This window comes from Martes martes, assembly GCF_963455335.1.
Source record: "Martes martes genome assembly, chromosome: 3".
In the NCBI taxonomy this organism is placed as follows: domain Eukaryota; kingdom Metazoa; phylum Chordata; class Mammalia; order Carnivora; family Mustelidae; genus Martes; species Martes martes.
This window is the reverse complement of record NC_137890.1, coordinates 158,812,670-158,826,816: the sequence shown is the minus strand read 5'-3', so window position 1 is coordinate 158,826,816 and position 14,147 is coordinate 158,812,670. Positions and strand designations below refer to the sequence as shown.

The following is a 14,147-nucleotide window of genomic DNA, read 5'->3' as shown; positions in this document are numbered from 1 at the left end:
TCCCGTGGATCTAAGATACCGCATGATGCCTATAGTTAATACAGTATCGTGTATTCAAAAGTGACTAAGAAAGTAGATCTTAAAAGTTCTCACCACGACAAAAAAAAAAAAAAAATTGGAACTAAGTGACATGATGAATGGTGACTAAACTTAGGAGGGTGATCATTCACAACATACACCTGTATCAAATCATTACCTTGTACTCTTAAAACTAATGCAATGTTATATGTCAAGTGTATCTCAATAAAAGTGGGGGGGTGGTAATCTAAAACAAAGAACAGGGATGCCTGGGTGGTTCTGTTGATTAGGTATCTGCCTTGGGCTCAGGTCATGCTCCCGGAGTCCTGGGATTGAGTCCTGCATCGGGCTCCCTGCTCAGCGAGGAGCCTGCTTCTCCCTCTGCCTGCCACTCCCCCTGCTTGTGCTCTCTCTCTCTCTCTCTGACAAATGAATAAATAAAATCTTTACAAAAAAATAAAATAAAATGAAGCAAAGAACAGTGGCCAGGCTATGTGTAAAGGGTCGCAGGGCACACCTATAGGGATTTTTTTTTTATTGTGTTATGTTAGGCACCATAAAAGGGATTTCCTCTTTCCTTGCCTTCCTTGGCTCACTTGTACTCTGATTTTCTCAAAGTCTTCTCTAGAAGAAGAGAGTCCCAGACAGCTTAGTCCCCCATGTGATGTATACCTCAAACCCCAAGTGGAAGTTGTCGAATTTTCTAGGTCTCTCTGACTGCTGATGTTGGGGTCTGGCCTCCGTGGCATGGCGCAGTATCACCCGTGTCTCATCTCAGGGCCACCCACAGGGTCCAGATCCACATTTTAACAAGATCCTCCCAAAATTCATGAGTATGCTAAGCCTGAAGACGGGCTGCCCCCAAAAGTCATAAGGTCAAATCATTTGAAAAGTTTTTGACCTGACAGTGCCTGGTTTTCCTTACAGTGAACAGTGAACCCTTACGCAAAGACAGTACACAAGCAGTAAGGCTCACTGTCACCGTGAATATTCTACTAGAAGCAGCACTGCCCCATGGAAGGAGCCCCCCAACAGATGGGCAGAAATCTCCCTCTATTCTTGTCCTGTCTCTACCACAAACTAGTTCTTGGGCTGCGGACAAATAGCTTGAAGCTCTCTTAGACCTCTGTTTCCTGGTGTTTAAAACAAAATAGGTGGGGAGTCCTTTAAAATTACCTTTCAGGGATGCCTGGGTGGCTCAGTCAGTTAAGCATCTGCCTTTGGCTCAGGTCTTGATCCCAGGGTCCTTGCTCAGTGGGGAGTCTGCCCCTCCCTCTCCCTCTCTTCCTCCTATCCTGCTCTTGTGTTTTTGCTCTCTCTCAAATAAATAAATAAAATCCTAAAAAAAAAAAAAATCACCTCTACTCTCAATTCTTTGACCCTGGAAATGTCACCAGGGATATAATCCTCACCCCAATATATTTGGGATGCCAACAACAAGGCTTCTGTAACTGTCCACTGGCAGGAAGAGATACATTTCAATCTCATGGAAAATGCTGACACCAAACAGAAGCATGGTGAAACATCTTTCCTTTGAGACATAAATTTACAATTATTTCTTTAAATAATTTAAAATAGACTCAAATATGCTGTCCTGTTTTTGTGTAGGCAATGATATGATCATTCTGTTTTATAACATCAGAGGCAGCAATGGCTTTTTAATTTTTTTAATTTTTATTTTTTTTTAAGATTTTATTCATTCATTTGAGAGAGAGAGAGAGAGAGCACAAACATGGGAAGAGCAGAGAGAGGGAGAAGCACACTCCCCAGCTGAGCAGGGAGCAGGGAACCCCACCCGGACCTGGATTCCACCACCCTGAAATTATGACCTGAGCTGAAGTCAGATGCTTAACTGACTGAACCACCCAGGTGCCCCAGCAATGGCTTTTTAATTACATTAGTGCCAAGAATTATAATTCAGACACGAGTCAGTGAAACTCTAGACAGGCTTATCCTTGATCACTGAAAACACGACAACTGGGATGCACTCATATTATGATCTCTGTGCTTAATATGTTTCTAATAACTATGATTCTATTTTTATTATCCATAAAAGTACTTTCATCTCAGAGATCCACAAGGAAAATCTGCAGGACAGATCGCCCATCCCTTTTAGCAAATAAATGTATCTCGGGCCTGTAATTTTGGCATTAAGTCCTAAGCATCTATTCTCCAGCTCAAAAATATTTAATGAGCACTGTCCTGAAGCTATTTATTCAGTCAAGAAAAAGCCCTCCCTCCCTTAGAACAATTTCTTAGAACAAAGTGTCTCTTTTCTCTGCAACGCCACTAACCACTGCTTCGACAAGTAGGTTCCATCCACTGTTTCGCTCTGACCCTCCCCTGCTGTGGTTTGTTCCCTACTTACAGGGGGAGCTCCCCCCACAGTGCTGGCAGCCTGTGGGGGCCTGACCCCACCACACACTGAACAGAACTAGCAGCAAGCAGCTCCACGGCTTGCTTGCCAGCTGCTGTTTTGATGCCGAGAAGGATACAGCAAATGCCCTTCCTCTGATTCTTTGATGGGCTTCCTTGTCTACCCAATGTCCCTCCCCATTTCTTTCTCAAAAACCTGCCAGGTCACAGGCTTTTTGCAAAGCCTCATTAGGACCTTTACACTTACACTGACAACGGTGGAAAAATGAGCTCTCAGAGATGTGATGAGCCAAAGAATATGACATCTTCTTCTGCCCCCTGGCACAGTGCTCTTCCTAACCCAAAGAGGAGTTTGCTGACAGTTTCCAACCCACAGGAGGATGGCATCAAAGAGGCCACTGGTTCAAATTATTCTAACCGATTTCTTTTTGAAATGAGAAGAAAGGGCTTGGCAACATTGCTTGAAATGTTTCCGAGGGGTTACTACAACGTTCTGGGTCACACCATCTGTGGGAAGGCTTTAGATCAGAGACTAGTTTCCAACTCATTAGTTTATTAAACCAAATTCGCCATGTCCTTCCCATGTTCCCGTAACCAAACATATAATTCAAATTATAATATCTAACTCAAAACTCAGAGATTTGATTTTCCGCCCTATTCTTGTTCTTTTATTTATTTTGTGCATTCAGCTCATAAGGCAGTTTTGGAGCACCCCCCACCACCACCATGCCGAAAGCCTCCTGCTGAGCTGTTACAATGATACAGATGGAACGAACAGGCTCTAAAAGCACGGAGCTCACCATCTGAGACTCCACTGGGAAGCTCTCTATGATCCCATCTCTGAGTAAGGTATTTCTCTGAGCCTCCAAAAGGCACCTGCAGATCCCTCCCATGACACACATCACCCCATGCTCGAATCCATGATTCACCCAGCACCCCGCATCTTAGCTGACCAAGTGTGTCCTCGCCAGCACCTGGCATGGGACCAGGCACAGGGCGGGTAATAACTCTGCAGGCCAGTGCATGCAAATAATAACACACATAAAGAAATATAAGCAGAAATCAAAGGTCAGGTGTCTCACTAGAAAACTAAAATGTTGCCAGGCTTGAGAGAAGGAGCTTGTAGCAGGAGGTAGGGACAGCTTTCCAAAGGAAGAAGGTTTGGGGCTGAGCCTGGAATAAAGTTAGGAAGGTGGGAGGGCAGGAGGCACAGGGCTGGAGTAGGGTGGCATAGCAGCTAAGCATGCCAGATAGTGGGAACAGCATGAGCAAAACCACAGGGAGTTGAAGGAGGAAGCAGGGGGACACTTGGCTAGTGAGGGGAGCCACGGTTCAAGCTGGAAAGGATGTTCATGCACGCAGATCAGGGCAGACTCATCGCTTTGCCCTGCGAATGAGATTGGAAACAAGCAAACTTCAGAAATGGGAACTTGCTGGGAGCCCTAATAAAGAGGCACATCTTTGGAAATAGGAAAAAAATAAGGAGGGTGTTGATATAAGGCAGACTGACTCCTGGAAGGGTAGTGTCCCCTACCCAGGCCACAGAGGCTCTAGAACAAGGACAGAGGGTGTTATCAAACCAGGGACAAAGTGACCAGTTAAGGCCAGTGACATAAATAGTCAATAAACCAACCCTAACCCAATAAACCAACGCTAACCAGAAGAACACAGCTGTGAAAATATAAGGACTTACTAGAGCTTGAGCCTTCAACTCCCAGGAGTAGGGAGGGAGGTAACAGAAGGTTGGGAACTTTCAGGAACCTGACGTGTTCCTACTTCTCCTGTGGACAGGCCCACATCTAGAGACAGAATTAAGATTAAGACACAGGCTCCAAAGGGGCTTGGTAATAGCTCTCAGACACAAAGCCAGCTCACCTCTCTCTCAAAACAAAGTCTGAGTAGGTAGCGCCTGTATCCAATTCAAAGAGCCTCAGGATGATAGATTCCAAAGGCAAGAGCTAGAGAGAATCCTGAGGAACCTTCTAAGGATGGAGGCCTGATCCTTATCAATACAGACCTGGGTTAACACACAGGAGAGCGCTGAGGTAGGTATGGAAACATTATATCACCTATCAGCATTTCTTTTTATTAATTCCACATGACCTTAAAATTATGAACAATGAAATCCTTGAATAAAAAGATGTTGTATATTTGCTTTAGAGAAGCAGCAAAAGTAGGGAGATGGTAAGCTCTGGTCCTGAGACTCCACTTACAGAATGATAGTCCATAGCCTACTTTCGCTGAACCACCTGGCTGCCAATAAAGGGTGGTCATAATCCGAGTGAGGGTCTTGGAATATGACCCTTTTTGTTAGGGCCTCAAGCAAATCTTAGGCAAACTAAAATTTTAAAACTATTCCTTTAACTTTGTGGGCAAGGAACACAAATCGGCAGAAAGGAGGCAACGGTGAATCTGAGAAAAAATAGAATCTCGTGATGATAAATTTAATGTGTCAACTTGGCTGAATCGTGGTGCCTAGCTATTTGGTCAAACAATATTCTGGATGCATCTGTGTGGGTGTTTTGGAAGAGATTTACATTTAAATCCGTGGACTTTGAGGAAAGTAGCTCACTCCTGTAGCAAGGGTGGACCTCACCCAAACAGTTGAAGGCCTAACTAGAATGAGAGGCTGCCCTCCCCTAAGCAAGAGACAACTCTGCAGCAGATGGCCTGCAGACTTCATTCTCCAACATCAGCTCCTCCTGGTTCACCAGCAAACCCCTTTGCATGAGAGCTGAAGCTCTTTCCCGAGTCTCCTGCTCACTGGCCTCCCACTCATTTTAGTGTCACCAAGACTCCACAATGATGGAATTATAATAAGTCAATCCCTTAAACTAAATCTCCTTAATTCATAAATATATAGGATAGGATACGTTGTACCTCTTTGGTTCTGTTTCTCTGGAGAATCCTAATACGTAACTCTTGTTCTTGAAAGACAGGGTCCACGAAACCTGAGTGGATCTTAAGAAGGCTTAAGGCCCACACCAGCAAAGAGCCCTGACACTTACCATTAGGATAATTAGGGAATCATCAAATAGACAGCAGCCAAATTTGGTGACAAAATTCAAAGAGATATAGTGACTACAATTAACTTTTTATTTTATTTATTTAATTTTTTTAAAAAATTTTTTGGGGGGTAAGGAGAAGAAAAGATCAGAATCAACCCTTGTTAACAAAAAGCAGTTTTCAAAAAATAGAGCTCCTTCCCGTGTTAGAGTAGACATACAAAAAGACTTTCCCAGGGGTGCCTGGATGGCTCAGTCAGTTTAGCATCCCACTCTTGAATTCAGCTCAGGTCAAGATCTCAGGGTCATGGATCAAGCCTACATCAGACTCCATGCTCAGTGGGGAGTCTGCTTTGCTCGCTCTCTCTCTCTCTCCACCTCCTTCTGCCTCTCTCCCTACTTGCATGTGCGCTTTCTCTCTCTCTCTCTCTTTTTCTCTAAAATAAATAAAGAAATCTTAAAAAAAAAAGAGAGAGAGAGAGAGAGAGAGAGACTTTCTGAGGACAGAGTGCGCTCTAAGAGCATCAACCTAGAGCTTTATGGCAAACCACCCATCAGCTTGGAATTGTAAAATCACGTCTAGCCAAAGTCCATCTGCAAGGAAGGACCTCCATGACCCAATGAGAGTAGTATGGGAATCACAGAATTGCTCTTATTTTGATGGATGATCTAATAAAAAGATATAAAAGTAATTAGAAACAATCGCATTAAACCACCAAGTAGAGTTCTTTTTGTTTTGAACTACGGAGTGGCTTCGTGCCTTGGCTAAAAGACTGCACTATGTAACTTCTAAGTTTAGGAAACAGTACAAAGAAGGAAACCTGAGAGCGACAGTCTTTTACGGCCACTGAACTGTTTACAAGTCACCGGGACAGCGGCTGACAACCATCACAAAAACCCTGGGACATCACTTAGACTCCAAAAAGATAAGCCCAATTTCCATTCCTAATCCTGCCACAGGTAGTGCAACTCCTGCCATGTTTTTGTGAATGGGAGGACTGGCTTCCAGATGGTTCTCTCCAAGATAACAATGTGGTGGGTCTGTACATGGACAAGGTAATTGCAGCCTAGCCATTCGCTTAGCATCACTGGGGGTAATTATTGTGGCTTGGGTAAGACGACTGGCCAAAATTTCCTTCAATTCACTGAAGGTAAGTGCAGGCTTTGAAAGAAGCAACAACACAGGTTTGCACACCTGGTGTGGGATGGCGGGCGAGGGGGCAGAAGAGGGAGGTGGGGCACTCAGAGCTCTTCAAAAGAGCCAGCACCCATAATGAAGCTGCACCTCCTTTTAAGTGACCTGCTAAAATTAGCATGGATTCTTCAGGAAGGCTCTTGACTCCTTTCTGCACAAAAAAACAAAGCACTTTGGCAAGATTTGCGAAGTTACCTGCCAGGTGCTAAATGCTTCAGCTGCCTTTTCAGTGAGTTAATTCTACACCAGCAGGCAGAGCCTCTTGGGGAGAGGGGCCACGCAGATGACACCCATGCAGAGGAAGGGGGTAAGCCAGCAACATGCATGTTCTAAGAAAACATGGTGGGGCACCTAGGTCGCTCTGTCGGTTGAGTGTCCAACTCTTGGTTTCGGCTCAGGTCATGATCTCAGTGTTGTGAGATCGAGCCCCACGCTGGGCTTTGCGCTGAGCCTAGAGCCTGCTTAAGATTTTCTCTCTTCCTCTCCCTCTGCCACCGCCCACCATACATGCATGCATTGTCTCCTCCTCTCTCTCCATCTCAAAAAACAAAAACAAAAACAAACAAAACAAATCATGGTGACTTCTGTATGGGTAAGAAGTCTCCCCAGATGATTCATCCACCCTAAGAGAAAGCTCGCAAGGAAACAACCACTGTGTCAGTCCCAAATTCCAAGAACAGCCCTCCCTTCCTCATTTCAGCCATTTCTTGTCCACCACTCTTGTCTTTCTCAGGGCTAGTGAGGCCAGAGAACAGTTCACTCGGAATAATAAGGATGAATCTGAGGAACACCGATGTGTCTCCTCTTCACACTTGGAAGGTTTGATGCTCTTCCAGCTGGGGATGTTAGAGTTCCTCAGGCTTGCCCGCTTCCTCTTGTCTGGAACATCCTTATCAGATGAGCTCCCCCACTGCTTCCTCATCTTCTCTCAGCTTCTATACCCTCCTCCGCCTCGACTGTCACAGCAGAACACTCAAGATCCTTTACTTCTTTTTTTCCACCCATGAACTGATAAATGAAGCTTCCCCTCAGGAAAGAAAGAAAACGGCCCAAGTTGCTGGGCAAGATGGAAGAAAACGGGATTCAGGGGGCAGGCTTGGCTTTATATAAGAAATCCCCGGCTCTGTCTCCTGGCTCCATGCCAGGCACAACCCCCTGCCCAGGGGGTTTCATTCTGGCTTTGGTTTACATTCGTGTTCCTTTTTCAAAGATTGAGCAGAAATTATTGTTCCACAACTCTCAGGGCATTCTGCCCCCTGCAGAGAATATCTCACCGGAAAATGGTATATTTATGCCTCCGCAAATAGTACACGTAACACATCAAAATCATGGGTCTTCCAAAATGACCTGAGCAACGCCTGAAAGTGTCTCCCAACACTTCTCTGTCCGTCCCCCCCTCCCCTCACCACACCAAGTTCATACCACTATTACCAAATGCGTCAACATTACCCTAAGGAAGTTTCTCCAAAGAAAGTTCACCTGTACCACCCGTAAAATTGATCTAAAACTGGGGCACCTTGGTGGTTCAGTCAGTTGAGAATCTGCCTTTGGCTCAGGTCATGATTTCGGGGTCCTGGGGTCGAGCCCCATGTCAGGCTCCCTGCTTAGCAGGGAGTCTGCTTGTCCCTCTCCCTCTGCCTCTCCCCCTGTGTCTCCTCTGGCTTCTGTTCACTCTCTCTCTCAAATTAAAAAAAAAAAAATTAAAAAAAAATATTTTTCAAAATATTGGTATAAAACAAGCCATACTCTTTTGGGACCTGGGGGACCCACTTCACTTTGCATGAACTCCAGTGGACAAATGTGTGGAACAGGGAGAGGTTCATGGAGGCAACTGGCAAGAGGAACAGATGTGCCCTAATGGAATAGGCTCCCTCCTAAGGGGTGAGTCTCCCTCTCCTGGGATGCCGGGCAGAACCCAAGTACACCTGCGGAAGCTGTTTTAATAGAGCCCTGTACCGGGGACGTGGGTCTCAGTGACCACAGTCCCATGCTGGTCTGCCTCTCAGACCCCTCTCACTCAGCAGAGAACAAGGAGGAGGAACTTGTCCTGTCCCTGCCCCTGCCCCCATAAAGAAGAAGGGACACAGGACTCTGGCCCACCACAGCATTGATGACGCTGGTCCGCAGAGTTCAAAAATAACACGAGCCTCCCTGACCCTGCATCTTCTCTATTCCTTCTCATCCTTTTCTCTTGCTTCTGTAACTCCGTTATCAGTGCTAGAGAAATGCTAAGTCTGAGGAGGGGTGACGTAACAACTGGAAAGTAAATGCCTCTGCTATTGTTCTGGATTCTTCCACCAGACAGCAGGACCGTTCTTCTCAAAACATCTCTACTTCACCCAAAGTAAAATCTAGCACTGCCCCGACATGTTATCATGACTTTAAAAGTTACACAGAGACCGGATATCCATATGCTGCTCACTAATGTATAACTGAAATCAGAAATTTATAGGGATTTTTCAGAAAATTCACTAGTTCTCTCCCCTTTCATTCTTGATAGATAGACATAGATAGATATAGATAGGTATCACTATACAGGTATAGACACATATTTACGTAAATATAACTTTTAAAAGCTACCAGGTGTCCCCTTACCTCGGATGGCTTCGTGGTACATTTTCCTTTTCCAGAACACTCCAGGTCATTTGCATGGCTCTCCCCTGATACACAGGTGCTGGCCTTCACCACCAGAGTTAAGCGCAAAGCCACAATAGATTTAGTAACAGAATCATTCACAAAACCTAAGGGCGGGGGGGACAAAAGAAAATGTAAAGTAAAACTTTACCAACATTCTTTCCACAAGACTATGAGTTTATTTTCTGCAGCATTCAAGTCAGACGAACAAAACAAAATGTAATGTGAGGCCAAGAAATAAAGCGTGTGACTAGTGGTCATTCAGACCTCTGGCCTTTCAAGAAAGGCCAAGCATCACGAGAAATACCTGAGGCCCAAGGAGACCAGGCCCTCAGTCATGGCGTTAGATGCTGCTGTTCTGCTCCTGCCCGTCTCTTCCGGGGGCCACTTTGTCTCTTAATTCCATCCCTCCATTAGCATCTCAGAATTTACTAGTTTTGAGCCTATCTTCTCCCAGGGGCCTCCTGCCCGCCCCTCCCAACTCTTCCTCCTCCTGGCTACTTTGGATCACGACAAGCACTAAATATCTCCCAAGACCACCCCCCGTGCCAGCCTTCCCAAGTGGCTCTCAGTGTCCGGACAGGCAGATAAGTAGGACAGGAACACATTCAATGATGGGCTTTTTGATACCTAGCATAATTCATCATCAGCCTGACTACACGGTATCAATTAAGTTACGTGATTTAACCATTTAATAAAAGAGGACCAATCACAGTTGAAGATTGATCGAACCATCCCTGATGTGACATATTTATCCCCAAATGACCTTGCAACTAGTGAAGCTACTTGAACGTAGGAGGTAACAATAAATGTAGAAAAAAACATAGCCTCCAACTGGAATGAAGAAATAATACTGCAAGTATCTTGCATCAGTAATATGATGCTTTCCCTAGGAGAGTGTCTTTTTTTCTAACAAGAATATGCATTTATTTGTGTCTAAGTTTTCATTTCTAAATGAACAACCTACCATTAACATTTCCATTATCCATGAGACAGACTCCTGCTTTGCCCATAAAAGGTGCTTAAGACAAGGTGGTGACAGTGAGTCTAGACATCCATGACTCTCTGAGCCCCAATTTTCTCTTGTGTTGGGGAAGGGAAATAACGCAAAATAGGGTGACCATAGAATTTATCCTCCAAAGTAGGACTCTTTTCCAATCAAAATGGGAGAGCTTTCATGATTGCAAGTGGACACAGGCATAAAGTGAGACTGTCTCAAATAATGGGACAAAATGGTCACCCTCCTCCTCTGGCCCAAGGAGCTCCCAGAGATCAGGAATCTGCAATGTGTCAAGTACTCTATTAACGCTGGGGTTGTTTTTAACAGGCAGATGACAGATTCGAAACAGCAATGTAAGATTTAATTCAACCCACAAGTTTTAAGGTTATGATGGATGTTAAAGTAAGTCACAGTGGAGGAGAGACACCCCTCAACTTCTGTTTGTAACTAGGAGACAAATGTCTCTTGGTGCCTCAGTAAAGACAGGTTCCGCGGGTCTCACAAACAGTGGTATTTCACACCCATAGAGAACTAGTGGCTTTCTTCCTAAGATGTCCTACTGAAAACTTGATCATTCACTGGCTTTAGGACAGAAGGAAAGCGTGGTTCTGGCAAAGGCACTTCCTCTACAGAGGTCCGTACTTCCTCTGTCATGGCTCTGCACTCTGTGGGCACCCTACGCCATCTTCCAGCTGCCTTTGCTCATGTCTGGCTCACCCCAACTCTGTAAACAGTTGCCTGGAATACCCCTTCCTCTCCCAATGTTATAGCTCAGATCTCACCTTATTCCTGAGCTTTTCCTCAACAGTCTACCCCCCTCCAAGCTCTGCCATGTCCACCTGTGCCCGACTACACGCTCCTTGGTTTTTCTCTGTTTCAGATGCTTTCTTATCTACCCCCCTTTACTGAAGCTTCCCTAATGGCAAGGGACAAAGTCTTAGAGAAGTGGTTGGTAGGAAGGCAAGAGACAGGTACATATATGACCTGGGAGGACTTTCCAAAATGTCCTGCCATCCAACATGTTGACTTTAAAAAAAAGAGCAATCACTCAAATGCATAAATTCCAGTTTACTAAAATATAGTTGTTTTATTAACTTAAGAGTAAACATTTTAGAAAAACAGAGCCTGGTATAGTGGTGGGATGCTACCAGAGGTCTTATTCGAAGACATTTTTACACATTAAATAATGGAGGAAAAATCAGATATCAGAATTTATAGACGTGTCTTTTGTGACTTTGGTTTGTTCTCTGGTTTCATATTAAATTATTGTTAAAAACTATATCACTTGCCTACTTACTAAGCATTTAAATCACAAAATGCTATGTGAGAGCACTTGGATGGCTCAGTCTGTTAAGCGTCTGCCTGCGGCTCAGGTCATGATCCCAGGGTCCTGGGATCGAGCCCCACATTGGGCTCTCTGCTCGGCAGGAAGCCTTCTGCCCCCTCTCTCTCTGCCTGTCTCTCTGCCTACCTGTGATCTCTGTCTCTGTCTCAAATAAATAAATAAATAAATAAATAAAACCTTTTTAAAAATGCTATATAATTCTATAGAAGAGGCCTCCCTCTGAATGTTATTTTAAAAATTCTATTCAACTATTAAATTTACTTAGCCAGTAGTAACCCAAATGAATGAGTAGTTAAAAATGTACATGGTATGATTTGTTAGATGGTTTGCTTCCATTTCCTCAAGAACATTTACTGAGCTCATGTCCACAAACCAGGCACTCACTTAGATCTCCAGGTTACAAAGATGGCGCAGTCCTTGTTTCTACCGCACCAAATTTTGAGTCAAGAGCAGTGATCCTTAACCAGTTTTGAAACCAGAAGCTTCATAATTTTGCAGGGGCTTTTTCCAAGTACATACTGCCAGGCTCCAACACAAGTGCTTCAGAATCAACGGTCCAGGATGGTCCTCTGGCAGGCGTGTTTTTTAAAGGATTCCCTGAGTAATTCAAACATCGCTTCCAGTTAAGAACCACTGGCCTGGTAGAAAAACTAATCTAAGGAACATAAGTAATATTATGTCACATGGAATTAGAGGCACGCATCTGAGCCTCTGAAAGCACATTTTACACATCTATTTTTGAAAGTCTAGGTGATTCTGTGTTATTTAGACAATCTTTATACTCTCTAGCTCATCATAAGTCTCCAAAATTCTTGGAGACAATTCTGATAAAGGTTTCTATATTAGCTTTGTTTGTTCCGTAAGACTGTGAGTATTTTGGCCCTCAAATGTTTCAGTAAACTATTAAAGAAATTAGTCCTTGCAACGGTGTGTTGCATACTACTAAGTAATTCCTAATTATGTCACTGAATCCCCCAAAGTAAGTCAAAAGGATATGCATGTTATTTTCAGCAGTATACTGCTCACAAGATAAGAACATTGTCTGGCGGCTCCTTCCAGGTAAGAGTGTAATTTCAGTAAGTTGTTGGCACCTCCCTTTGATCCCGTCTCAGGGAAAACGCTTGGAGCTGCTCATAATGAAAAGTAATACTGTCCAATTTAAGTTTCATCAAACTGCAACTGGGTTAGAGCAAAGCAGCCCTCAGGAAATCCCACATGCCAAGAGCAAGAACTGCACCCTTTACAAAGAGGCAGCAGGAAGAATCTGAAATGAAATAGAACTCATTTTTTAAGTTCTTTGGGGGTTTTATAAGTGATCATTTGAAAGTTGTTGAAAAGCCAGTGTGGTTTCTTTGACACAACACTCAAACTGATGGGCACTTCTAACACACTTGAAAGAAATGCAGAGCAAATGGTCACTATTGTTTCTCTTCCTTAATAACACGAAACCAATATACCTAACATAATTCTTGATACAGACCGAGATAGAAAAGCTTGTCCTCATATTGGGAATTCTAAGATCCATAGGCCGACTAATCAACTGGAGACAAAACCGATGAAGTCTGAAGGAGGAGGACACTCCAGTTCTGTTTCTAGAGCTTTCTCAGAATGGGCTTTTGGCAACACCAGCATCTTTTATGGTCCTTCCAAAAAAAAAAAAAACTACAGAACTGCTCCTACACAGCAGGCCATGGTGGCACTCGAGCAAAAGCCTGGTTTAAATTAACAATAAGCAAGGGAAAGAGCAAGCTGAGATTTAGAAAGAAAGATGAGATTTCAGAAAGAAAGTAAGGAGCGGGGAAGGAGGGAGGAAGACTGAAGAGGAATAACAAAGCATAAGACAGAAAGCACGTGAGGTCCCAGGAAACGAGACCCTAACACAGGAACACAAAGAAAGCAGAAACGAAGAAGGAAGACAAGGGTTCTCCATCCAAAGTTTCAGGGGCTCTCCCACTTAAGTCACATTTTCTCACCCTCTCCCTCTCATGAGAAAATATATTCTTCATCCCAACCACAACAAATATAAGACTAGAGTTCTTTGAAAATGTTCATGAATAAACATATATTTAAATCATCATTGTGTGCGGTCCAAGTCTATGATTCTATGAGGCAAAAATATTGAGTCACTTTACGTGGAGAGATTGTGCGCTTCAGTGAGTAAACTCACGCGGTGGGGTGGGTGGGATGGACAGCAGCACGGGGATGGAGGGAAGCTGAGCTCATCCGTTCAACATCCAGCAGATGCTTATCTAGCTCTAAGTAAGAGGCTGCTTTTAGGGTGAGCTCCAAAGGCTGAGAAAGAGCCAGCCAAGAGAGCTGAGGAGGTGATATGTCACATGAAGGAAGAGGTTATGTGTCACATGGAGGAGGAGGTCACCAAGTCACATGGATGAGGGGGACATGTGTCCCATGGATGAGGAGGTGATATGTCACATGAAGGAGGAGGTCAGTGTATCACATGGATGAGATCAGTATGTCATATGGAGGAGAAGGTCATGTGTCACATGGAGGAAGAGGTCAGTGTGTCACACAGATGAGGACATCAAGGTGTCAATAGCCAGCACCTTGATGAGG

The 14,147-nt window shown here is 44.2% G+C and overlaps 1 protein-coding gene across 2 annotated transcripts in view; it reads right to left on the bottom strand.

Moving 5' to 3' along the window:
• Positions 1-14,147, bottom strand: part of DNER (delta/notch like EGF repeat containing) — a 277,810-nt gene that overhangs the window by 133,405 nt on the left and 130,258 nt on the right. For both annotated transcript variants that reach the window (XM_080799207.1, XM_080799206.1), the window contains one exon: positions 9,190-9,335. In XM_080799207.1, coding sequence (XP_080655333.1) covers positions 9,190-9,335 — 146 coding nt within the window. The remainder of the gene's footprint in view (positions 1-9,189; positions 9,336-14,147) is intronic.